The 24853-nt window shown below is 41.6% G+C and overlaps 1 protein-coding gene across 6 annotated transcripts in view; it reads left to right on the forward strand.

Moving 5' to 3' along the window:
* Positions 1-1328: 1328 nt before the first annotated feature.
* The window catches only part of BARD1 (BRCA1 associated RING domain 1), a 72685-nt gene continuing 49160 nt past the window's right edge, over positions 1329-24853 (forward strand). For 3 of the 6 annotated variants that reach the window (XR_015288850.1, XR_015288848.1, XR_015288849.1), the window contains exons 1-6: positions 1351-1659; positions 1764-1820; positions 5456-5595; positions 12203-13197; positions 20498-20578; positions 21268-21440. Coding sequence is in view for 2 of the 6 variants with exons in the window: in XM_023930412.2 (XP_023786180.2) it covers positions 1505-1659; positions 1764-1820; positions 5456-5595; positions 12203-13197; positions 20498-20578; positions 21268-21440 (1601 nt within the window). In the remaining 4 variants the exon portion in view is untranslated. Of the gene's footprint in view, positions 1660-1763; positions 1821-5455; positions 5596-12202; positions 13198-20497; positions 20579-21267; positions 21441-24853 lie in introns of all 6 variants that reach the window. The other 3 variants (XR_015288851.1, XM_086896299.1, XM_023930412.2) reach the window with 2 other exon arrangements.

A 24853-nucleotide genomic window follows, 5' to 3' on the forward strand; every position in this document is an offset into this window, starting at 1 on the left:
AAAGAGTGCAGAGAATTAAAGTCCATGCTAAAAGCTTTTGGTATAAAGGCCCGGTGGTCTGGGCAGCAGCAGCAGAAGCAGTTGGAGCAGTTCTTCTTCAGATGTGATGATGACTATGGTGCTGCTGCTCTTCTTTGTGGGGGTGTGTGTTTCCCAATACAGGGGATTAAAGTTGTAAATCATCCAATCAGCTAAAAACACGATTCTAAAACATTCTTCCTACACCAATCTAAGCTTAATTCTAACATGCAAAAGCATTGTCAGTACTTATCTAAATCTTCCATATAATCTGTTTACGTGACTAGTCCTATCTTTTCTATCTAAGAATGCAAACTATATTTTCATTGTGTCTAGAGTTAAGTTGAATCTGTGAAGGGTATCATTACTGAACTTTAAACTAGGCCTTAGGGCTTTTCACTAGCTAACACAGACTCTTAAGGCATTTAAGCTATATTGCTACTTACTTAAAACTAAAACCTACACTCTTACTTCATACCTCTGTGGTTTAATATATTTTAGTTCTTTTCTCTCTCTGAGGGACTCAGGCTTTATTTCAGATTCCAACATCCAGGCTGGGGCAGAAGGGCTGGAAAGGCCCTGGAAGTACCAGAGGCAGTAGCTGAAACTGAGCCCAGGTAGGCAAGAAGGCCAATGGCACGGGGCCTGTATCAGGAATAGCGTGGCCACAGGACCAGGGAAGTGATTTTTCCTCAGTGCTGGCCACTGGTGAGGCTGCACCTCAAGTGTTGTGTCTGACTTCAGGACAAGACGGACATTGAGGGGCTGGAGCAGGTCAAAAGAAAAGTAGCGGAGCTGGGGAAGGGGCTGGAGCCCCAGGAGCGGCTGAGGGAGCTGGGAAAGGGGCTCAGCCTGGAGCAAAGGAGGCTCAGGGGGCCCTTCTGGCTCTGCACAGCTCCTACAGGAGGAGACAGCCGGGGGGATTCGGGCTCTGCTCACAGGGGACAAGGGATGGGACAAGAAGAAATGGCTTCAGGCTGCTTGAACATCTATCGTCATTTGTCCCTGAAGCTCGGAAGTTCAGACGCTCTGGGTTCTGCAATAGACTTAGAGACTTGTGCGGACCCATTTCTCCTATTACACTAAAGTTCAGAAGTTTAAACTGTCTGGGTCCTATAACAAACGAGAAGACCGATTTTTCCTCAAGTGTCAAGGCATTTTTTCGGACCTAGTCGTTCCTGAAGACATCAACAGCCTATTTTCCCTATAATTACTGAAGACTCCCACCCATCGAGTCGCAGGTGAAGACGTTAGCACTAACTTTCCTGCCAAACCCTAAATAACCCCTCGCTTTTGAACTCTCCGCCATTTCCCCAGCCGTCCCCTCAGGGTGGCCCCGCCCCGCTCCCGGAGAGCGGGAAACGCTGAGGGCGGGCAGCGCGCGCGCGGCCCCCGCGCCTGCGCAGTGGCGGCGGGCGGGGGATTCGGAGCGGCGGCGGGAAGCGCTGAGATCGGAGCTGCTGAGGGAGCCGCTGTGAGGGAAGCGATGAGGGAGGCGCTGCGCGGACGCTCGGGCAACCAGCCGGCCCCGGGTAGTCCCCTCCGCCCCCGCGCCCCCTCCATGGCGCCGCCCGGGCACCCCTGGTCCCACACCCGCGCCGCGCTGGGCCGGCTGGAGAAGGCGCTGAGCTGCTCCCGCTGGTAATGGATGTCCTCCTTCCCCCTTTCCCTCCCCGCCGTTTCCCCTCACGGCCCCTACCGTGTGGCCACGCGTGTTAAAAAGTTTCTCCTTGCTCTGCCCACAGCGCCGGCGTCCTGCGGGAGCCCGTGTCCCTGGGGCAGTGCGAGCACGTCTTCTGCCTGTAAGTACCGGGGCTCGGCCGCCCGCCGCCGTGCTGTGGAGAAAGGACAGGGACGTGGGCACCGCTGGTGCCTTCTGGCCCTTCTGAGGGGGAGAGGAAAGCGGCAGCTGCTGTTCCCCTGTGCGTCCCATGCAGGAGTGCTGGTTCAGGCGTCAGGATGCCGGCCAGCTGTGAAGGGAGCCCACAGTCTGATGGAGGGAATTGTGCCCTTGTAGTGGGGTAGAACTCCAAAACAACTTGGAGTTCTCATCATTCTCAACTCCTTTCTCTTTCTCCTTCACTTAAGGAAAAAAGAGCAGCTTGGGAACGCATTTCCTGTTTCCAAGGGGGTTTTCCTCTGCCCCAGAGGGTTGTGTGGTGCTTGTTGTTGGTTTGGCCTTCTACCAAGACTTTGCTCCTTCAGAGCTGCTTCTGTGGCTGTTCCTGTTTTCACATGCGTCCAAACACGTTGGCATAGGCAGGTGTACCTTTGTTGGCCAAATAATCTGAGTGCTTCAAAAAACTGACTTAATTTAGAAACATTCTGCCAGTGAGGCACTTCTGAGGTGGTGGTCGCGTCACCTGTCATAGGACAACTCGCTGAATTGTCAATACAGGTAGAGGCTGAAATGTTTGTGCCCCAGAACTGCCTTTGGGTGAGGTGGTGGAACCTTTTGGCTGCCCTATGTATGTATATTATGTATATATACTGTGTATACTTATGTATACTCTTCATGGCATGCACCTGCAAACACAGGGAGCTAAAAGGTCTGCAGCCTATCTTAAGAGTTTCTCTGCACAGCACAGGTGTAGGCAGTCTGATAAAATCCTGCCTTTTTTTGGGTGAAGAAGAGGGATACTGCCTAACCCCTGCTTGTAAACCAGCATAGATTCTCAGCTTTGCTTCAAGTTAAGCTATAGTCACTACGTCAGTAAAAGCTGAGGAAACACTCCTCCTTCATCGATGGTATATCCACTCCCCTATCTTCAGGTGCACTTTTCTAATAGGAATTTACAGTGCTGAAGGCCTGAAAGGTAAAATACAAGTAGAATGTTTATTGGCTTTTTAAGGAGTAACTGATTATGGGACAGATGCCCTCAGCATCTCTACCTCCAGTATGCATGAACTAAAAGATGTGTGGATTTTTTTCTCTCCAGACACGTGTCCTTTCCCAGCTGTGGCCATTAACTGATGTAGAAGATTCTTGAAAAGGGACATTTTACAAAACACATAGGGACAAGACTAGGGGGAATGGCTTCACACTGAAGGAGAGCAGGTTTACACTGGATATTAGGAAGAAATTCTTCCCAGTGAGAGGGGATGAGGCCCTGGCACAGGTTGTCCAGAGAAGCTTTGGTTGCCCCATCCCTGCAAGTGTCCAAGGCCAGGCTTGGGCTGGGATAGTGGAAGGTGTCCCTGCCCATGTCAGGGGGTGGAATCAGATGGGCTTTAAGGTCTCTCCCAACTGGAACCATTCTATGATTCTGCTGTTTGAAGGAATTCTTTAAATTATTTATTTCATTTATACAACCTACCTACAGATGATTTTGTAAAATAACCCCCAGAAACTTGTAAAATTTTCATATAAATGTGAACATGTGGCTTAATAAATATAGTTGTTTAGCTCTTGGGCATCTAAGGCCTTGAGGTTTTATTTTGGATAACCCCTGTGTATTCTAGGTGATAGATTTAAATCACCCACTGTAAGTTCTGTGGGGTTTTTAAAGAAAAATTTTCCAAACATCAAGAGGACAGTGCAGTTGGTATTAATGGGACTGGAAAGAATAGCTAACAGGGGTCTTAAGCACTCATTAACAGCTATTTCTTGCTCCAGAAAAAGGAATTTATTTGCTATTATCTGAGTTATCTTGTGCCTGATCTTTTCTCTCTTGTATGCCTGACCTTTTATCAGCAATTTCATCTGTCCTTTCATGACTGAATCTTGGCCAGTGGCTCTTTTTAAAAATAAACCTAAGGAAACTCAGATTAATTTCTTTAAAAGAAAATTAGGTATTTGCAGTTACCACGAGCTGTTCTCAACACTAAATTACATAAAATCACAACGTGTTCGCCTCACCTTTATAATCTCTCCAGCAAGTCCAGGTTGCTGCTATTTCAGGTGTAACTCAGTTGTTTGCCTGCATGTTTTTCATTGATGTTTAATTGTTGTATGACAAATTTCCAGTACCTCTTTTGTAATGCTCAAAATTAGTTAAGTTCTGTTGCATCTGGAAGTTTTAAAGGGACATTCCCAACTCTGATTTGAGTTTTGTTACATTTAAGTGATATTAGGTTTACATTCTGGTAATTTGAAGTTCTGTTACATTTAATTTCTGTCAAGTTTAAGTGTTGTGAACTGATTCTGGTCCACTGCTGAAGACAGACATTTCTTAACGCACCTGGGGAGGATTGGGGTGAGTGGCTGGAGCTACCTTCTGTAATAATGGAGTGAAAGATCTGAAAGGAATGAGCTGCAGTACTCAGGTCACACATAAAACAAGCGGTGCTCCCTCACCATGGTTTTGTTATGGACAGGGATATTTACCAAGATTGGTTTCTGCAGTTTTGTCGGGGTAGCTGTCCTAGGTTACCTGCAGTCATTACCAAACCCCATCAGCTGCACATAATTAAGAGATGTTGTGGTATGAAAGTCACTCTTTATGTCCTTTGCAGTGCCATTTACTGGGCTGGGAAGCCTGAGGCCAGCTTCCCTAGGGAAGGAGACCTGGCTGGCCCTTCCCTTTGCTCCAAGTGATTTGTCAAATGTCATCTAGGATATGTTGGAGCCAAGAGCTGGGCTTCAATCTCCCAGACACAGGAGTGCCTCAGCCACAATGGCCTCTGCCTGTTTAAAGCACAAAACACACCTAGGAGCAATTTTTACATGAGCAGTGGTCAGGTAACTGAGACTGCTGAAATTGGTTCAGCCTTGGCTGTGTGGAGCTATAACTTCTATTTAATAGGATAGATTGGAGAAAAGATGAAGCAACGGCCCTCGAATGTTGCAGTTCAGATGGCAACTCAGAAGGTCTTCTCACTGGCATAATCAAAAGAATAAAAGATTTTAGGCTGATTTGGGGAGAGTAGTATTACTGAGTAAATCTGTTTCCCCACCTGTCCCACCACGATGATCTGATATAAATGCTGTGAAAGAGAGCAGTGATAAAATACTCTGAGTGTGTAGATATCTTTGTGGGACTTCATACAGAGAAATGTTCACACTGGTGAAACTTCTTCACAGTGTCAAGCAAATTTTAACTAGGAAAAAAAAAAGCAGAAATTGTAGTTTACTATGGGTTGGCTTTCTGGCACTTATTTAAAAATGGAAGGCTGCAGAATAGCAGGTGTAAAAGAATGTGTAGTTTTAACTGTCAAACCTAATTGTTACCTGGGCTCAAACAGCAGTAGAGCTTTTGAAAATTTGGGTCAGCATGCAGGGCGCTGTGTTTCTCATGACTGTCCTGACAAGGCTGTGCAGGTGGGGTGCTAAATTATGTTCAGCTTGTCACTTGCCATGATAAATATGTCCTGTGTTGCATTTGTGACCAACTCGTATGGGCTTTACAGCGGTGCTTTGTCAATGCTAGAATAAGAGATTCTCTGTGGAACAGTTGATAACTTCCACTGGATAATGGGTTTTCCCTTTGCCTTCCAGGTCCTGTGTGGGTGACTGTGTTGGCAGCGAGTGCCCCGTGTGCCACATGCCAGCCTGGGTGCAGGATGCACAGATCAACCAGCAGCTGGATGACATGATCCAGCTCTGCAGCAAGCTGCGGCAGCTCCTGGGCACCTCAGGTGAGACTCACCTGGCTCCCTGGTGGCTGCAGAGTCCAGGCTGCCCCGTTTCATCTCACAGGCTTTACAGGGAACGAGCAGTGCAACACTGCTTAAAATTCCGAGAGGCTGTTCCAAATCGTGTTTGGAAAATTTGATTTGAAGAGAACTGTCTGTATGGATTGCTCGTTCTTTGAATCTGTTTTACTGAGAAATCTGCGTGAGCGGGTTAGTCCATAATTCATTAGAATCCGGCTTCCAAAATTAGATGAAAGTGGGAGAGATTGCTGAGTCACATGGCACAAGGCAGGGGCACAGGTTGTCGTGTCTTACGGGAGCCCCAGTGTGTTCTGCATTGTATTAGGGGGGGCCCTATTAAAGAATTAATGCATATCTTCTCTTGCCTCTGGGTTTCTGTGCACTGAGTCGTGCCTGCTGTCCCAGTAATTTTCAGTTCATGGTTTTTGCACATGGGAAAAATTATCTACGCTCCTTCCCTAAAAAGGAGAAAGGAAGCAAGTCTTAACTCATTTATTTTCTGGTCTCTAACAATCAGCTAGTCTGCTGCAGTGAAGTTTTGTCATTGCTGATTGTGCTAGAAGATGGCAGAGAACATAGTCTGGGAATTCATCTCTATCAAATTTTAGGTTGTTTGTCAAAGTAGGAAAAACTGTAGTGAAATAAGCGTAGGTGATGGTGTGTTTCTTCTGCAAGCTCAGAGAGGAGCGAGCATTTATGCAATACCAAGTTTTAGAAAACATTCATTTAGTTGTCAGATACAGAATAGGTAATTCTTCCTTCATTGTTGCTTCCTAATATGTTTGTCTAAGTTAAGGATTCTTTTTCTATGTCTAATCCCATCAGCACCTTCATTCATTTATAGAATAGCTCTTTATCGACACCAAAATGGATTTTAAGTGATGAGGCTGGAAGCCCGTGTCTGAGTGTAAAGGAATACATTTTATATAGGTATAAAATCCTATGGTGGTTAAATCTCCTGGAGCATACAAAACAGATGATGGCTTAAATAGGATTTGAGGGAAACATTTTAAGTGATGAAGGCTTTTAAAAGCACACTTGGAAGAGAATCATTTTGAGAGGCACTATTTGCGATGCTATAAATAAAACATTTAAAATACAGCATGGTAGCGTTATTGACACTGTTTAGATATTTTGGAGAACTCTTAGAGGTGGATTAACTCTTAAAAGTTGGTCTGCTATTTAACTGTACTAAAAATTGAATAGTACATTGAATCCCATAGTTCTTCTAAATTAAAGTTTGCATGGTGTAGCTAGGCCGTAGAACTAAATGTTCTTTTTATCATCCCTCGTTCTGACCTGAAAGCAGACACAAAATAGAAGTTTACAAGAGTGTTTTATATGAAATGATTTGGGAGATGCCTTTCTGTCAGGTGTAATCTTTGCAGTGTGCTAAGGATTAGCACAGTGGCCTCTTGGATGTGTGATACTGAGGTTAGGAGAAAATCCTCCTGAGCTGGTAATAGTTCACTGTCAGGAATGACTTGAATTTGTAAGTAAATGAGCACACCTCTAAGAACAACGAATTGTGTTGGGGGAAAAAAAAAAAAAGGTTGAAAATCACAGGATATTGTAGCTGTAGAGATTTTGAGAGCAAATTCTTCAGGATGTTTTGTCCCTTATCTCAGGCAAATCCCTCACCTCCCATAGATGTCTGGATACATTAAGTTCTGCCTTGAACTTAATGTATCCAAAGTGAAATATGTTTGAGTTTGGAGAATCACAGGTTCTCTTTTGTTAAGGACATGCTTTCATGTTCTTACAGCACTGTACTTCTGTCAACAATATTTTCTTCCTTTGTGTTAGAAGGTCAGAAATTGTACTTCAGGTTCCAGTAAAAGAAATAGACCGAAAAATCAATCTTTCAGTGCAGGAAAGGAAAAGAAGCAGTTGAAAAAAATATTTCCATATATTTTTTTTATGTCTCTTTTGCATATTTGCTGTGTATGCCTTGTTTTGAGGCAGTTGTGGCTTCTCTTAAATCTTGTTGAAGATCTTTGTTGACACTGAAATTTCTAAGTGCATCCTACTAGTAATTTTTTTAGTCTCTGACAGTGCTAGTGCATGCAGTGAGTTGTGTGTTTTTCCTCTAAAAATCCCCACAGAACTGCTGTGACTGAAAAGGATAGGGTTAAGCTCACACTGAGTATTTCAAATACAAAAATCCTTGTACCCTGAGGTTCCACAGCAGACATGAGAGAGATCTCACTTTATATTCCATTGGGATAAAAATAGCTTCTGCCAAACAGCATGTGCATTGTAAGAAGCAGCAGCAAATAATTCAGGAAAGACTGTACAAAACAGCTAATACTTTCCTTTTGAATTAGAGGGAAACACATTAAATGGCACTCCTGGGGTGACTAAAGATGAATTGACAAACAACAAGCCTGAAACTGTCTGGAAAACACAAATTATAGGTGAAAAATTCAAGCTGGAGGTAGGAAATGCTGAGCTTCCAAATTAATTCACTTTTTAGAGGTTTTATATGCTGAGTCCATGGCAAGGTGAGGAGAGGTGCCTGACCTTTTGGCTGCCCTGTGCTGTACCTTCCTAAAGGGAAGCTGGCTGGCAGGCACCACAGGTAGGATGTCTGCAGCTCCAGCTCTTCAGCTGTAGTGTTGCAGTGTCCAAGACATCTTGGGAAGTGATGTTGGTGGGCTGATGGGCTTCACAGGTGGGTAATTCCTGAGGACTTGCTGAATTATGGGCATAGTGTGCATAAAACACTATAGATTTGTTGATTTATAGTGATGATTTTGAAAGAAGTTTTAAATACTGAGACTTTTCTATGTAATGTTCTTTAAAAAGAAGAGATTGCTGTAAATTTTCAGGACTGTCACCAACCATTTCTAGTTGATTTTACCTTGTTTTTTGTAGCAGTCTGCTTCAGTCTTACACATCAAAAACCTTCCTCCCCTCTTCCCATGCAGAGCTACGCCTTGCAGGTGTTGGTCAAAGCTCCCTAAGCTCGTGCTGATGCTGGTGGACACTCAGCAAGATCAACATTCAATCAGCCTTTTATAGTATCATGACTTTGTTTCACATTTACTGGATGTAGAACTCCTGTTGTAACAGATCAGATTGCATTTCATGTGGCATTTTTCATAATATCTAAAGATGAAGTTTTGAATAGCTGGAATTTCTCCCTTTCCCCCTTGATGTTGAACACTTAACTTTCAAAATAATCATTCTTCAGTGAAGGCACTAATGTTGCACAGATGGTACCAAAGCTCTTGCCTTTGATTTTTAATAAGGGACTAGTTTGTCACAGAGCTTTCTCAACTTCTGTTCTGAAACCCGTAATAGAGAATAATTTGAAAGGCACACAATGTGCATCATTATATTCCTTTGATGCAGATTAATGATAGCTAAACCACATTGTCTAATTGTTCCTTTTTTTTTCCTCCCTCCACTAGTCTGCTGTTGCACTACAGCAGAACTTGGAGATGGGAGCTCCAGTTGCAAGGCACTGACTATCTCCTGGTATTTTTGTGTACTCTCAACCCTTTTAACACTTAAGAATTCCAACTCTATTAATAATGTGAGCACTGGAAAACTTGGGCTTATTATGTGCAAATAGCTCTAAATTAGAAATAATTCAGTTACTACATTGTGTATCTGAATGTTGTGTTTAATAGGTAATTGACACTAAATTTACTGCATTTATTGTAGGCTGGTTCTAATACTGTTGTTGTGGATGCTCTTTATGCTGTTGTAGATGCTTAAAATCTAGGATTAGTAGGGCATGATTTACCTTGTCCAAATGCCTCTCTGAAAGTTTTTGGGAGGACACTTAGTATTAAAAAGATGATTAAATCAAAATCATAATAGTAATTTTTTTCAATCATATTGAGATCCAAGCTCTGGCTTCAAACTCAGAGACAGCAGAGAATTCATGGGGATTGATTTTATTGTGAGCAATTTTCTCTGAAGGTACTTTAACTGAATGAACTTAGCCACCAGATAATACCTTCTTTATATAAATTAACATTTACTTATTAAATCATAAGAACTTCCTTTCAGCTTCTTGGCACTGGATCTCCCCTCTTTCTTTCTCTCTCTCACAGCTCTGGGTCCATCAAAAGATTTGATTTTCAAGGAGGGTAGATTGGCCATTTGTCCAAATTGCTTTGGCTCCCTACCTTGTAAAATTTGGAAATGGAGGAAGGGGTGGCAGAGTCTAAGAAAAGCCAGGAAAAGCTGTTTCCTTCCCTGGGTGTGCAGGGCTGGTCTTTGGGTGGGTCTCTTTGTCAGGATATATCTTTTAATCATGTCCCATGAGTGCCTCCCTGTCCTAGAAGATGCAACATACTCTGTTACACCTCAAGTCCTTGCAGGTGAGGCAAAACCCTCCTGGGGATGTATTTATTCGGCATGTTATATTTTCAGCAGGTTTCTAATAACCTGACTAGTAAGTCCCTGCTGAGCAACCAATAATGAACAGATCAGGAAGCCTCGTGGTGGATTTTTCACAGGCTTTCCTGCTGCCAGAAGTGGTACATCCAGTGTAAATGCTTCATTGTGTTCTGCTGCTTTAGATCATACTTCTGAAGGACAGTGCCTTTGATTGAATTTGTCACTTGGACTTTAAAGTCTTGCTGTGCTATACACATCAAAAAGAATTCTGGCTATCATAAAATTGTTGCACAAATTACTTCTGCAAGCCGATTTCATTCTTTCTTTTTACTTGGGGGATGACTGATAGTTTTAGCAAGGTAAATATTTTTCAAGGAGATCTGCTAGTTTGTGTAAACACTGAAGGAAAAATGAGTAAATAGTAACTTGTGTTTTATATTTTGCATCTGCTTGCAATCATGTTCTTCCTTTTTTTAGATGTTATTGTCAGAATGAGAATGGATATGATCTCAAGTCTAGCTAGTTTTGAGATTTCAGTCTCAATTTCAGTGCTTTTTTTCTTGTTTGCAACAAGCCCAGCCTTAGAGGAAAACCAAATAGCTGCAGTTCTGTACTTGATGACTATCTTTAGATGCCTAAATGATTAACTAGCCTTAAGCTGTATTCTTAATGACACTTTTGGTCTGATGGCTTAGATATTCCTCTAGCTAAATCTAATATGTAACAGGATTTAATTCGAGGGGTAAGTAGGGTAATTGAAATCAAGATTAAGGAAACATTTAACTTTGCAATATAGTTTTAAAAGACAACTGTGAATGTCTGTTTTAGTGTTGAATTACTATGCAGTTCTCTTTTAAGTGGAGTTTCAAATGCACTTTTTTTGTGACTAAGGGATTGGAACCAGTGTGTCTGCTGCTGTGACTTTATCCCAGCTTGCTGTGAAAAAGGGGCTGTAGTTACTAACACCAAAAGTAAAAGGGAAGGTATGGAGATAATAAATTAGCCATAGAAAGTTAATGCACTGAAGTGAAAGTGATAGATTGTTGCAGTGAGCGTCTGTCACTTTTAATAATTGAGACTTCATATAGTTTATTTCAAGAATGCTTAAAATCCTCCCTTCCTTCTAATCTTGGTCTTAGTGCTGCTTAAGAAAAACACAAAACAAATTTCATACCGGTTTTCTGTTTGATTGCTGTAAATAGCCAAGACTTTTGTGAGTGGTAGTCCCTGAGGTTTGAGGCAACAGAAAGAATGAATTGTGCATTTACTTTGGAGGACTTGTCCAAATAACCTAAAATAATACCAGTTCAGAATGAAGAAATTGGTAAATTATCTGCTATAGTTCTTTTGTGTCAAAAAACCTGTCAAATTAAATTAGTATCTAACTCTGAGGTCACTTTATACTCCTTAATTTATTCTTAAGCCATTGAGGACAGTATTTATGTCCTCAGTCCTTGTTCTCAAGTGTTATTTCATGTGCTGGGAGTACAGGATATTCCTCCGTCATCCTGGTCATTGATTTGTAATGTGCTGTAGGATGTGATTTATAAAATTGCTCCACTGCATATTTTTAAAGAAATGTTTGAGATCATCAAAATGCTTAGCTGCCTTGAAATTATTTACTACCCAGGGGTAAAGGATCAAATGACAGGACACAATTGCTTACAGATTTTCTATATATTCTCTGGTTCATCTGCTATATCTGTGGAATCAGCCAAAATTTCTCAGGAATATTTGACATTTTTATGAGGATATTGTTTTTGCTTGCTTACAGCTATTTTTCCTTTTCATCTTTGGATGAACTGTAATATCTCTTTAGAAAATTGTTTCTCTGCTCTTTCGTGTATGCACATGCCTCTTTGTTAAACTTATTTCTAAGGAAAACTCAGTGAGAAAACCAACTTCTGTCGTTTTCTGACCTGCTCAGACTTCTTCTGTGCACTTGCTGTGTTGTGAACCCAGACTGCTGAAGGAATTTCTCTGCCAGGATGCTGACTTGCCTGATGGATAGCTGTAGCTGCACTGATTTCTGAGCTCCAGAGTGGCGTGTGACCTTTCCAGGGCTTTTCAAGTCACTATGTGTGTCTTCTCAGAAGGAATGAAGGCACTCACAGATTGTATTTAGTAACACTTCATCAATTCCTCTAGTTGTTGAGATTTATTTTTTTTTTTTGCTTTGTGAGGTTCTGAAGAGTACTTCATAATTATTTTTACTTTTTCCTCATCCACTTAGATTCAGCAGAAGATACATCCACACCAACTGACTCAGACTTGGGAAAAAAGAGCAAGAAGGAGCAGATAAAAATGTGGTTCAGCCCAAGAAGCAGGAAGATTCGATGCATTGTGAACAGAAGTCAAGCTGAGACTAAAAGCAACGACCTTGGTCAAGGCACATCTTCTGTTTATGATTTCTTTCCTTCCCCTCCTCATGAAACTCCGTCCAAGCCAAGAAAAAGACCAACCCAGAGGCAGATTAGGAAGATGAAGAAGAAACATCTAGCAGACATTAACAAGGACTGGAGCTTAGAGAAACCTGAGCAGAAAAGAGCCGAGAAGAAGACTCCCAGGGAAAAGTGTGTGACCATCTGCAGTCAGCCAGTAGTGCTGTGCACTCAGGAACCAGAGAGTCCTGAAGAAAGACCTCAGCAGGAATCTCTAAAGGAAGCTGTCTCCAGCAGTAATACAGAAGATGGGGAAGTTCTACCACAGGTAGAATCCCCAGAGAAAAAAGATAACGATGAGTTTGTGTGCTCTGCAAGAGATAGCAAGGAAAAATATTGTGCTGCAGAGATGCTGCTGTCAATAGGAAATGAAGCTACGCCTTCGAAACGTGGGAGGGAGCAATCCGGATTTCAGGGCACTCCTCAGCCCAAAAGAGCAAGGAGAAGTGAGAGGGGCGTTCCTGGGAAGGCAGGCAGGCAGGCCGATGGCTTAGAGGAGTCACTGCAGGGCTCCCCCATCTGCCCAGCCACTGAACAGACACCAGTTCAGATTTCCTCCTCCGCATCCAAACTCACTCCCACTGGAATGAAGACAAGAAGATCTGCAGCCCTTCAAGCCATAAACAGCCCTTCACTTTCAGAATCTCCCTCTACTCCACCCACCTCTAAGTCTTGTGGTCAGGTAGCAGCACTGCTCAGTCCTGCTGTGCTGAAATCCCCTGGTGGCAATACAATTGCCAGAAGAAATCACAAGGGAGAGACTTTGCTCCATGTGGCTTCCATCAAGGTAGGACCATCACCTTCTAGTTCGGCTTTAAGCAGAAGTTTAAAAAGAAAAAGTTGTTTTAAAAATATTCTGGAAGCCAGTTATTTCAGAATAGCCTGTTTTGGGGAGGGAAAGCTCATTTTGTGATCTTTTTCTTCTAGGTTTATTGGGAAGTTTCCAACCTGATTCTCTGATTTCATAAAGAAATGACTGTTTGAATGATCAAAGATGATAGTACTTGGAAACTCAAAGTGTTACAGTGTCAGTTATACCTGTGAGTTCTAGAAAGTGATAAGCATTTAAATGTTTTGCCCTTGTGTGCCAGAAGGCTGTCTCTGATTAGTCATAAGGAGTTTAGGAAGTATTTCAGGTCTCACTGAGTGACCTTGATCGGTTCAGTCTGAGCTGGTAACTCAGCCAGGACAAGATCTGAGTTATGTATATAAAGATAGCTATGTGAAACATTATTTTGTAAGTGTTGAGGTCCACCACCTGCTGCAATTGTTGGCTCAGTGGGAATGAGGTGCTGCACCACCCTGTGATTCCCATGCTGAGCCCTATGCTCTGGAGGGAAGGGACAGAGTTGGGTGGTTCTCAGCTTTATATGCGATCAATATTATTCTTGGAATGACAGCTATCACTCATTATGCTGTTAATATCTTAACCAGTTCCTGGTGTGGTAAACTTCCTGGCTTTGCTGTTATTTCTTTGTAAAACTGGGTAAAACATGTCCCACTCATCAGATGCATTAGTGGCAGCTCCCTTCTGGGAGGTCACTTCAAAGAGTTTGTAACCTGGCAATTTAAATGTACTTTGGGCTAAATCATGAAATACAAAAGCTGTGTGGTTAATAAACTGCATATACTGGAAGAATTGATTCCTCTATAAGCACCTGACATTTATACACCACTTCTGTCTGGTGAGACAGAGGCTGTTCTTGATAAATAACTGCGTCCTCTTTCAAAGGTATTCTAATAAGCCACTCCTGCTGCACGAGACCTTTTTAAATGCAAGTGTCAGCTGAGTTTAGTTCAGATCTCGTATTTGATGTCATTAATATGGAATTAGGGGGGAGAAAATGAAACATTGTCCTCACAGGACTCAAGAGCTTTGAAGGAGAGATCTCTTGGTGGCTCTTGTCATAAGTCCCGCATATTCTTCTTTATTAAAACGCTGTTTACAAATTACCCTTCTGTGATTTTCTGGGGATTTGTAATGAATACGGTCATGACTGACTGGCTCTGAAAAAAATGAATCTGCCTTGACAAGTTTTCACACAGGTATGGTTTCCAGCAATATGCCTGATGCTTCTTTGGAACGTGGGTATTTCATCTAAGGAAACAACATCCCTGCATCTTGTTGGAATATTGGCGTATTGGTGATATGCCAATAAAGTGGTTTTTCATTGCAAAGCATTTTGAAGATAAATGAGGGAAAACTAAACAGTTCATGCTGTAGACAAAAAGGATAAACATGTTTTGATTATTGAAGTTCAGTGGTGTTGCTGGCACTTCTTATTGGCGTTGGTACAGCCAAAAAAAAAAGCTGACTTCCAGCTGGAGTGTGGGAAGTGGGATGGGCTTTTTCAGTCCTGTGTGTGAGTTCCTTTTGGTGTTATCTTTTGATGTTTATAATTATTGAGCTAAAGTGGGAAATGGCTTCTGTTCCTCATTAGTTCTGCTGTGGTTTTTATCCAGCAGCTCCATATTCATTGAGAGGCTCATTAGCAAAGGCTTATGTAGCAAGGTAGAGCTTCAGGGTGATCCCAAAGTTTGCTTTGAATAGGAACTAAACACAAGGAAAGCGATCCCTTGGTTATGATCTTTCGACTTGCAGGAACCCTGTATGAACTGATAAAAGTATTTTCTCAAACTGGTCTTGAAAATACCAGGTTTTATATTTATATTCTCAATGCGGCCTTTAGATTTGTTGGTTTTGGTTTGGTTGGTTTGGTTTTTTCCCTTCAAATTAGTTCTGATTTTTTTTTTTTTTTGTGAAAGAAGCATTTCTCTTCTAGTTTTGTTTTATGGGCAATTTTTTTTTCTTCTTGTTTTCGCAGCCAGTAATGTTTTTCCATGTGTGTAAATGGAAACAGACTCGTAGCTGCCACCCTCCCCCAAAGTAAAATGAAGTCTAATTCTCTGTGACTTCATTAATTATAAAAACAAGTCTGTATTATTTTCATTAGCAGTTAGGGTCTAATACCCAGAATTTAATTAAAGCTAATTGAACTCCCCCTTTTTTCTTATTTAAGGGATCATAAACAACTTTAGCAGACATGAAAAGTAAGGGTGTTGTGCTGTTTCTAATGATTCTGAGAGGTTGTCCCATTTACTACTACTAGTTATTATTTCACTGAAATCAATATAGTTCTCAAGAAAGGTTCTAATGTGGATGAACTTAATGCTGAGTGAAACTTAAATGAAAATAAACGTGAAGTAGTCATGTTTATCTTCACAGTCATTAAAGGTGAAAATCTCAGTTAAAATCCAAAATGTGGCCTGTTCAACTCCAGATATTCTAAACTAGTTTAGAATTGTTGATGGGGAAATTGCCCCATCATCAGCCCTTCCATATGGGAATTTTTCACACTAAGAGAACAAATTGTTCTCTGGACCTGTTCTTCCATGGCAGTTAAGTCAGAGCAGAGCACAACTTAACGAGTTAAAGGGGAGTCCTAAATCTGCTGTTCCCACCCAGTTCCTTGGCACTGCATTTCAGGTCTGAGTGCTGCCTGTGCTTCTCCTGCTCTGCTGAGGGAGGTGATGGGGCAGAGCACAGTGGAATTTTGCCACTATGGATTCCAGGGAGAGGGACAGCGAGCTGCAACACGAGAGGGTAACAGAGGACCTTGGCAGCAGATGCACTGTTACAGTGAGTGGATGGGAAATAGCTGGGAGAAGGCTTGTGATGCTTCCAGTTAGAAGGAAATGAGGAGTTGTCCCTGCTCTGAGGAAAGAGAAATTTGCTTTTATGCAGAGCATCGAGTGAGTTTGAAGAGAGAGAGAATGGTGTATTTGCACCAGTTTTGTTTTACCAGGTTTGGTTTACCTCCTGTTCCAGGGACCCTTTAGTTTTGACAGCTCATGATGGCTTTCCCTCCTTGCACTCTCAAGAGGGCTCACAGAAAAGCTTCACTTGTGGCTAGCCTGCTGTGCTGGGCTCTTCATGGTTATTATAATTAACACAGTAAAATAACAGTGAGATAATTCCTTCTGAGCCTGTGAGAGTGCTCCTTTTATCGCTTTGTTACCAGTTAAAAACACATCTGGAGGGAGAGCAGAGAAATGTTGCGATTTTGTGAGCACGTGATGGCAAACATCAGGATGGCTTTTAAATCTTGTTTTCAGCTGTCTGACCTAGGCAGCTGTGCACTTCCTTGCTTTTGGTGCTGGATCTGAGAGATGGGTCACAGAAGAACGTCTTCCCTCCTGGAAAAAAGAGGTCAAGGCAAATATGAAATAGTGCAGTGGGTTTCAAGTGCAAGACTTGCAGACTTGGAAACTGGCCATGAGTCAAAGCAGTCCATCTTCTCAAGCGCTGATTTGGAAGCCTGGAAACAAATTACTATTTCTTTTTTGATAATGCTTGGTTGTTACTTGTAATGTTTTTGAGGTTGGGTAACTTCCTGCATGTTTTCCCTTTATTAAGGTTAGGCATAGCTTCTTGTTATTAGGTAATGGTCTGCTGTATAGGGAATTCATTTGAATGATTTTGAGGTGAGAAACTTGCAGGATCCTGGAAAGAGTTGACAATTCCTGTAAGCTCTTTAGTTCATATTTGTCCTCCTTGATCATTTATGAGTTGTAAATAATCTAGTTCCCCCACAGCTCAAACAAGCAAATGGCATCGTGTTTGAAAGGGGTTTTTGTTTTTTGTTTCATTTATTTGACCTTAAGATTGAAGTTGCTTGATTAAATTTTTAAATAAAGGAAGCAGTATTTAGTTGAAGGGGTGCAGGTTTTTAGCTTCATCATCATGTACTGTCCTAACTCTTTGGATCAATCTCTTTAGCTGGTAGAATATTTTTTCTGGTATAATACACTTTCATTTATTTAGTAATTTGACTTTTCAGTGAAAAATACTTTGATTACTGGAAATTGTAAAGGGTAAAATGGAAAAAAAAAAACAACCCTGTGAAACAGGACTGAAAGAGCACTTGAAGTTCTTAACCATATGTATTAAACTCAGGACTTAAGGGAAAAGAAAAAGAACAACTCCAACATCCTTGTGTAAGCCAAGTAGAGATGATTTTCTGGGCTTATGCCAACCGTGGCTGCAGGAACTAAATTTCCTTGGGAGGAGCAAGTGCTAAAGCCGTGTAAATGCTCTTCTCTGTCTGATCTACTGCCGGCTCCAGCTCTGCCAACAGAGGGCCCCAGTGCCTTTCCTGCTTTTCTGGTTTCCCCTGCTCCCGGGAGCTGCGGTGCTGAGGAAGAGCAAACCCGTGGTTTTGCTGCCTTGTCACTACAGCTGAGCTTTCTTATGAGCATAAAATGTCCTGAGCTTTGTTTGTTCCGAATGGATCATTCTGCATTCTGCACTAGCTCCTGCCTCTTCAAGAGCTGGATGTAATCCTTCATTGATAATTAGATTTCAAAATAAACACCTGCCTGTGAATTCTTAATGGTAGGAGTATTTTTCTACCTGGTGTTCCCTTTCTGAACAAGAAGTGTCTCCACTTAACATTTCCCCTCTGTTGCTGCAGACTAAGAGGGTCTCTCCTTGTGTCCCCTGGTTATGGCTTTTAAGTGAAAAATGGTGATTTTCCTGCTGCATCAAATATACTCAAGGAACTAAATGTACAAAATTAATTTCAGCATTAGTCAAAGCACATCTTGATGCAGCATGTTGGAATTAGTCATTCCATACTAATAGGTGTAGTTTCTTCTGCGCTCTTGTGGGGGGAAGACATGGAATTGTCAGATTTGTGGCTGGGATTTGCACCTACATGGTCCTTACTCTTGTTTAGAGTTTAGCAAAGCATTTATTAGCTTATAAATGTTAGTAATTCCATCAACTTTGATAGAAATGATTAATGTAAAAAATAACTAAACCACTTTTTTTTTTTTACTCTTGGATCACAGTTACTTGGCTTGTAATCTAAACCTGTTACCAGCCTCTGGAAGATCCAGGCAAATATCAGAGGCACCTGTGGTAGGATCTGATGATCTTATAGGTCTTTTCCAACCAAAATGATTCTGTGATTGTGGTCCTGCTTGTAGGAGGGACTTGATAAAACAATGGTCTGCCACTTGAAATTTAGTCTTCTGCTTTTTTTAGCTAAATGTATAAGTTATGCCGGCTGACTGAAGAGCCTCTGAGGACACAAAAGACCATTCTCCTGGCTGTGTTTTGTTAACATCTCTTTTGTAATGCTGATCGGCAGCGCCCATCCAGTCACTGCAGCAGCTCATGACAGCTTTCCCTCCTTGCTGTCACTCTCAGTGCTCCGTGCCGGTTGTAGGGAGCAGGTTCCATTTACAGATGACATGATGACAATATTTATCTTCTGTAAGCTGCAAAACACCAATTTTCTAATTTTGACGTGGGCCTGGATTTAAGTCAGGGGATGTTGTCAGTCCTGGTGTCCACACCAGCAGCATTTCCTTTGATGAAGCCACAGTGATGTTTTACAAATCAGTGCTCACACAACTGATCTGAAAAGCTGTGATAGTATCTGATGCCCACACAAATTATTAGCTGTGCTTCCTGCTTTAAAGCAGTACTCCTGAAATGTCAAACCCTTTGCAGTACATGTTTGCAAACTGAACTTTAAATGATAAGCTCAGCTCTCGCTCATTATAGATAATTGTGTGTTCTCTCTATCTGGAAGGATCTTAATGCTGAGCGCTGTCTTGGCTGCCTCTGAATAGGTTTGATGTATGTCTGTTACCTTGCAACCATGAAGAATATGCTGCTGCTAGAATCCTTTAATTGCTTGGAAAGGTAACATTTTGCTGGGATATCCAGGTTGTGAATATAACGCATGAAATTTATCTCTGATGTGTTAATTTGCTTGATGGTTATAAAGCCAGTGAGTCTCAGCATTATTTCAGTGAATTTTGAGTTTACAATTGTTGCTTGCTGGATTTATTTTTGCAGAGCAGTCTGTTTTAATATTTTTTCTAACTTAAAGAGTAAAGATTAAAGCTGCTTTGTTTTTTCAAAGAGTTTTTTGGTAACAAAATCAGATTAAGTTTGTTCTTATTGTATTTAAAGCTTAATACAGTGTTCTCTCACATTTTCTAAGACATGCTGTGAGTAGCACCTAGAAATTCCTTGACTTTCCACTCCTTAAAGGCATTGAACTTGATATGTATATCATGGATTAAGTTTCTCTCCTTCAGATCTTTGTTTTATTTTGTATATTTGGCCTTGGCTAGAGCTACATACCAGTTTGTATATTAATAGTCTCTTCATTTGGGATCACAGTACCCTGGTGCAGGCTAAGTGTCAGCAATTGTCTTGAAACACTTTATTTTGCCTAAAGTAATAAGAATTGAAGCCTGCACTGCAGAGATCTCCTTGCCTCAGCCTCCACAGGCGCCTTCTCCTTACCTATTTATAGCTGCACCTGGACATGCTCCAATCTTATTACCAACTTTGCTTTTCAGGGTGTCAAAACCTCTGATTCACAAATTCTGCCCTCTTGCTTCCTTTGCCTCATGTCTATTCAGCCTCTTTTCCGTAGCCTCTGCATCAATTTCCACCCTTTGCACACCTCCTTGCTTACATGAAAGCCGAATACAGCATTTTTCCAAAAAGTGAATTAAAACTGTTTTGGTAGGTAACTGTCAGAGTGTCAGTGAGATTCAATATAAAGCAGTAATTGCAGTGTTAAATAAAACTCTTTTCCTTTTGTGGAAAAGCAATTTCTAGAAGCTTGTCAGGCTTATTAATTTATTTCAGCGATGTTTTCAGCCAGTTTGTTTAGATTAGGTTGAAAAAAATCCAGTCTGGACAAGGAAATTCTCAATAAATGTTCCTGACATTAATCCTTGAAGTTTGACTGTAGTGGACAGATTGCAATTAGTGCAGACTTTTCCATTTATTTTGAATTAATTTTCTTACATGCATGGTTTTTATCCAGATACATGTATTTCTGTAAAATGTGTGGGTGGTTCTAAGTGAGCAACAATAATTAACTGTGGTCTCCAGATCAATTAAGCTTTTGTTATCCTGACAATATCTACATGGAAAGCTTATATCATTACATTTTTATTGCAGGTACATTTATAATTGGGCATCTCTCAAACTGGTGTTGTATGTCTGTATTTTCTTCATTACTTTTTCATAATTCTTTTTTTTTCCCATGTAGGGTGACTTAGCAGCTGTGGAGCAGCTGTTAAAAAATGGGGCAGATCCCAATGTCAAAGATAATGCTGGCTGGACACCACTGGTGAGTGTTGAAGGCTTCTTTCTGTCATCTGTCTTCTAATCAGATTTCACTCATCCCTCCTTTCCTCTCTGATATTTTAGTTCACTCACATTCAGGTGCCAGAGAATTATGCAACGTGAAGAAGTGATGATAAACAAGGTTTAAAGAATTCATCAGCAGCCAGTGACCTGCCCAGGTGTCATTCTCCTTTGCTGGGTTGTAGGGCAGGCCACGAAGTCAATCAGCCTGTGACTCTGCAAATGCAGAAAATACAGCTAGGATAACTCGAAAAAGATCTGTTCCAAACAATGTTTGTATTTAATGGGTTCCTCGTGTCCTCAGTGGTTTGGAAATATATCAAGTAGTGAAGTGAAAAAATTGCTTGATTGAATTACAGAAAATAAACAAAAGGTTCTTTTCAACCTTGACTTCTTCCTCTCCTGTAGAATGCTCCTGATAGAGTGTAATCTGGAGGGTTTTGTTCCCTGTGGTGTAATTTGCACACAGTTGGCCTTTGTTCAGTTCTTCTCAGGGCTTTTTGTCAGTGCTGGGTTCCCAGGTTAATTCCTGTCAGGAACCCGATACAGTATCCTTGCATCATCTTCCCTGGCTATCCATGGAGTACTTGAAAGCCAATGAGCTGCCGCAGGAGGAGTCCCTCTGTGATTTCTGCCTCACCTGAGTTTCCCCCCGTGCCTTTTCCCACCCAGCACGAGGCGTGTAACCACGGGCACAGCGAGGTGGTGCAGCTGCTGCTGCAGCACCGGGCGCTGGTGAACACCACGGGCTACCAGAACGACTCCCCGCTGCACGACGCCGCCAGGAACGGGCACGTGGCCATCGTGGAGCTGCTGCTCCTGCACGGCGCCTCCCGGGATGCAGTGTGAGTACACGGGGACTGCAGCAGCCAGGGGGGATGTGGAGTGAATATGAAGCACAGCTAGTGATAAATGGGGTTTATATCAAGTGAGGGGGTGGGTGTTATATGTGTCCTTTTCCAGGTTGGTGTTTCCTTTCCATTTGGCATTTTCCTAAGCTTTTCTGAGGATGCCTGAATCACAGATAACTGGAGTACTGGAGACTGTATGAGGAAAGTAACAACATATGCTCACCCGAATCTTACACTTTCCTCTTGGCATCTTCTTATAGCTGCTGTCAGCTCTAAGATGCTGAGCTAGATGATTTTGAACTGCTACAGCTGTTTTTTGTCTTTTGCTACACTACTTGCTAGCAGAAGGCATTTTGCTCCAGTCTCTTCTGTTTCCACAAATGACATAGACGCAGGCAGAGATTTGGAATTTTCATTTTTGCCTTTCTGGATCAAAGCACTAATCCTTAGTACACGTTTTAATTAAAAAAAGGAGGTAAGTAATATTTTCAGTTGACTCTTCTATACAGTTAGGTCTTCTGGAGATCTTGGCTTTTGTGCATAGGACGTGCTAAAGAATCTTTCAGTCTGTGAATAACCCTGCAGCCTGTTAATATTCCAGGCATTAAATGTAACTTTAGTTGTTGTACTGTTGTTGTGCCAGGGCCTGTGTGTATAAATTTGAGTCCAGTGCAAGCTGTTAATAGGGGTGTGTGATTGTGTATAGAAACACAACAGGATGAAGTCTAGCATGATACAAGTTTCCTTGGCAGCTACATGAAGAAGTATAAATAAGTTCACTTTAATCACTTCAGCTCTCAGTATTCACGCTCTCGAAGCTTACAGAATTAAGGTGCTTTGTGGGAAAGCATAGGGTTTTCATAAAGTCTTAATCTTGAATACATTTGAGTTTAAAAAACAACAAGACAAAGCCAAAACAAAGCGAAAAGCTTTCAAGACTTCAGCATGAAAAAGTTAAATAAGGATCAGTTGTTCATCTTCACTTTGTTCTTGAGCAGCAAGGACTGGTGCACCTGGAAAAGCTGACAACTTCAGAGATTTTCAAACCTCTTGAATATGAGGAACTGGTTGTGTCACACTTAGCACGTGTTTGGTGTTTGCAAGCACAGCACAGCTTTGCTGTGAGGTTGTGGCAGGGTTTCAGCTCTGGTGGGTTTGCACAGCCCAGCCTCCAAAAGCCAGCTGTGGACTCTGCAGGGATCCTGTTAGCCTTGGTCTCTGCTGCATGTGCTCACAAACAGAGGTCAAGCTGAACCTCTTTCAGCTCATTCTACATGAGCAAACTTGACTGTGTTGAAACAGCAGCTTTTTAATCAGGGAAGGGGAGATTTATGCAAACCTTAAGCCCTGCTTTAACTTTTCACTCAATGTAGATAATGTTCAGTTAAAATCTCTGAGAACAAATTCAGCTGCCGTTAATCTTTGTGTGATTTGTCTGGGTGCTGTGGCACAAATTCAGTCCTGTCCATCCCTCCTGGAATATCTGAGGCTTCCAGATCTTTCATAGGCTCTCTATCTCTGGCTGAAATGCCACTGTGTGTGTTGCAATTGCACTGATGATGGAACAGGGTTGGGGTTTCCCCTCCCTTATTTTTACAGAGAGCATCCCAGCCACAGAGAAATAGATATACAAGCAAAGTGTTCAGGCTTGCTCTCCTGACCTCTTCCAAATACTGCCAAGAAACGATAGAAACAAGAGCAGTGTGTCTTGAGACTTGTGCCTCCCTTCCCTCCTGTGCCCCAGTAAATTCCAGTGATCTTTCCCTGGATCATGGCTTTGCAAATCTTAACAGGGTGTTTTTGGAGCCACTGCCTCTGCCAGTTGTAGTCCTAATTAAGCAGTGGTTGGATTTGTCTAGGTAAGTGGACTTGAACCTTCTTGCATATAGGTTAATTTTTTTCCTAGTGGATGCAGGTTCCCTTAGAATGGAGTCACATCTGATAAGAAGCTTATTTTTCTTCAGTGACTTTTTTCCCTAGATCCCTGAAACCAGCAGACCACAGTTTTAAAAACGAGATGAGAACAGGCTGATCACTTAAAATGGTGCAATTATAGTTCATTTCATGATGGCTAGTTATAATTGGTCTCTTTGTACTTAATGCTCACCTTCACATTATTATTTTAGGTTCTTTACAGTAGAAATCGAAGCAGTGATGAGTAGAACTTGCATCTCCAAGGCTTATTTTCTTAAGTGCCATAACTTGAGAGGTGTGCAGTGTGTGAGCTAAGACTACACCGAACCAATTTTGTCAAACGGATAAATTGGTCTAATTTTAGTTCACTTTTTTTTTCCCCTCTTTGGTGTATAAAACCCTTTTTAGTCGTTTTGCAGACTCTTCAGGCTTGCAATGAATTAAATTTCAGCCAAGGAGAGGGCCCTCCTTAATACGGTGGGACAAAGTGATTCTTCTTTATCTCACAGGAGTGCAGAGGAAAGTTTGATTGTTTTGCTGTGGTTACTTAAGTGTTCTACTTTATCTAAACTAAGTAAAATGTGAACATGACAAATGCATTCAAATGTTACTTGGGACACCATGAAATATATGGCATGAAACCTCACAGAAGTGACTGATGTCTTGCTGCTGTCTTAACAGTAGCATTAACTCAGTTTTGTGTCTTAATGTCCCTTGTGTGTTGAAGAGTTAATCTACTGGAATGAAAACAGAGCTTGTGTTGAACAGCCTGCTTAGAGCAGTAGTTTTGAAGAGATTGATACTCAGTTGTGCCAGGTGAAATTTATTTTAAAGGTGTGCAGTATTGACTGCCAGCAGGTCCAAAGGCAGGTGAGACCCACTGGGGTGTGGAGGGATGTAGGATCTATCTGGAAGCAACTACAGCTGAGAGACCTCAGTTGGGTGAGGTACAACCATATCCAAAGAGCTGAGACTTTGCCATTTAAGATTTAGATATCAGATATTCACAAACCCATGGAGTGGGCACGCTCTAAATGCTTTTCAGGCACTTTTTTTTTTCTCCTTTCATGTTAACTTGTAGTGCATTAAGAAATGGCTCTATGTAACAGGAAGCAGCCACATATCTTCTGGACCAAACAAGAACTGATGAGGGCTTCCTCTTTTGCCAGAAATTAATCCTGGGATTTCCTTATTCCTTGGCAAAATTTCTTTTTTGGAAATCGGTGAGATTTAATAGTTGTGGCACTTCAGTTGTCCACAACTTCATTGAAGTTTTCACTGACTGGGAGAGATACAAACTACAAATGAAAAATATTATATGGACCAGTGGACCTATTAATTGTCCTAGTGGTCCTGTTAATTTTTTTACGTTAATCTCCTGCACATAACTAATTTTTATTTTTATGGCTTTTTTCAACCTGCTTGAATTTTGCCTTTTTTCTTTGCTTCACAGCAAGCCAAGTGATTTGAAAAATTAGATCTGTGCATTTGCA

The sequence above is a fragment of the Cyanistes caeruleus genome, chromosome 7, assembly GCF_971803275.1.
Source record: "Cyanistes caeruleus chromosome 7, bCyaCae1.hap1.1, whole genome shotgun sequence".
NCBI lineage: Eukaryota > Metazoa > Chordata > Aves > Passeriformes > Paridae > Cyanistes > Cyanistes caeruleus.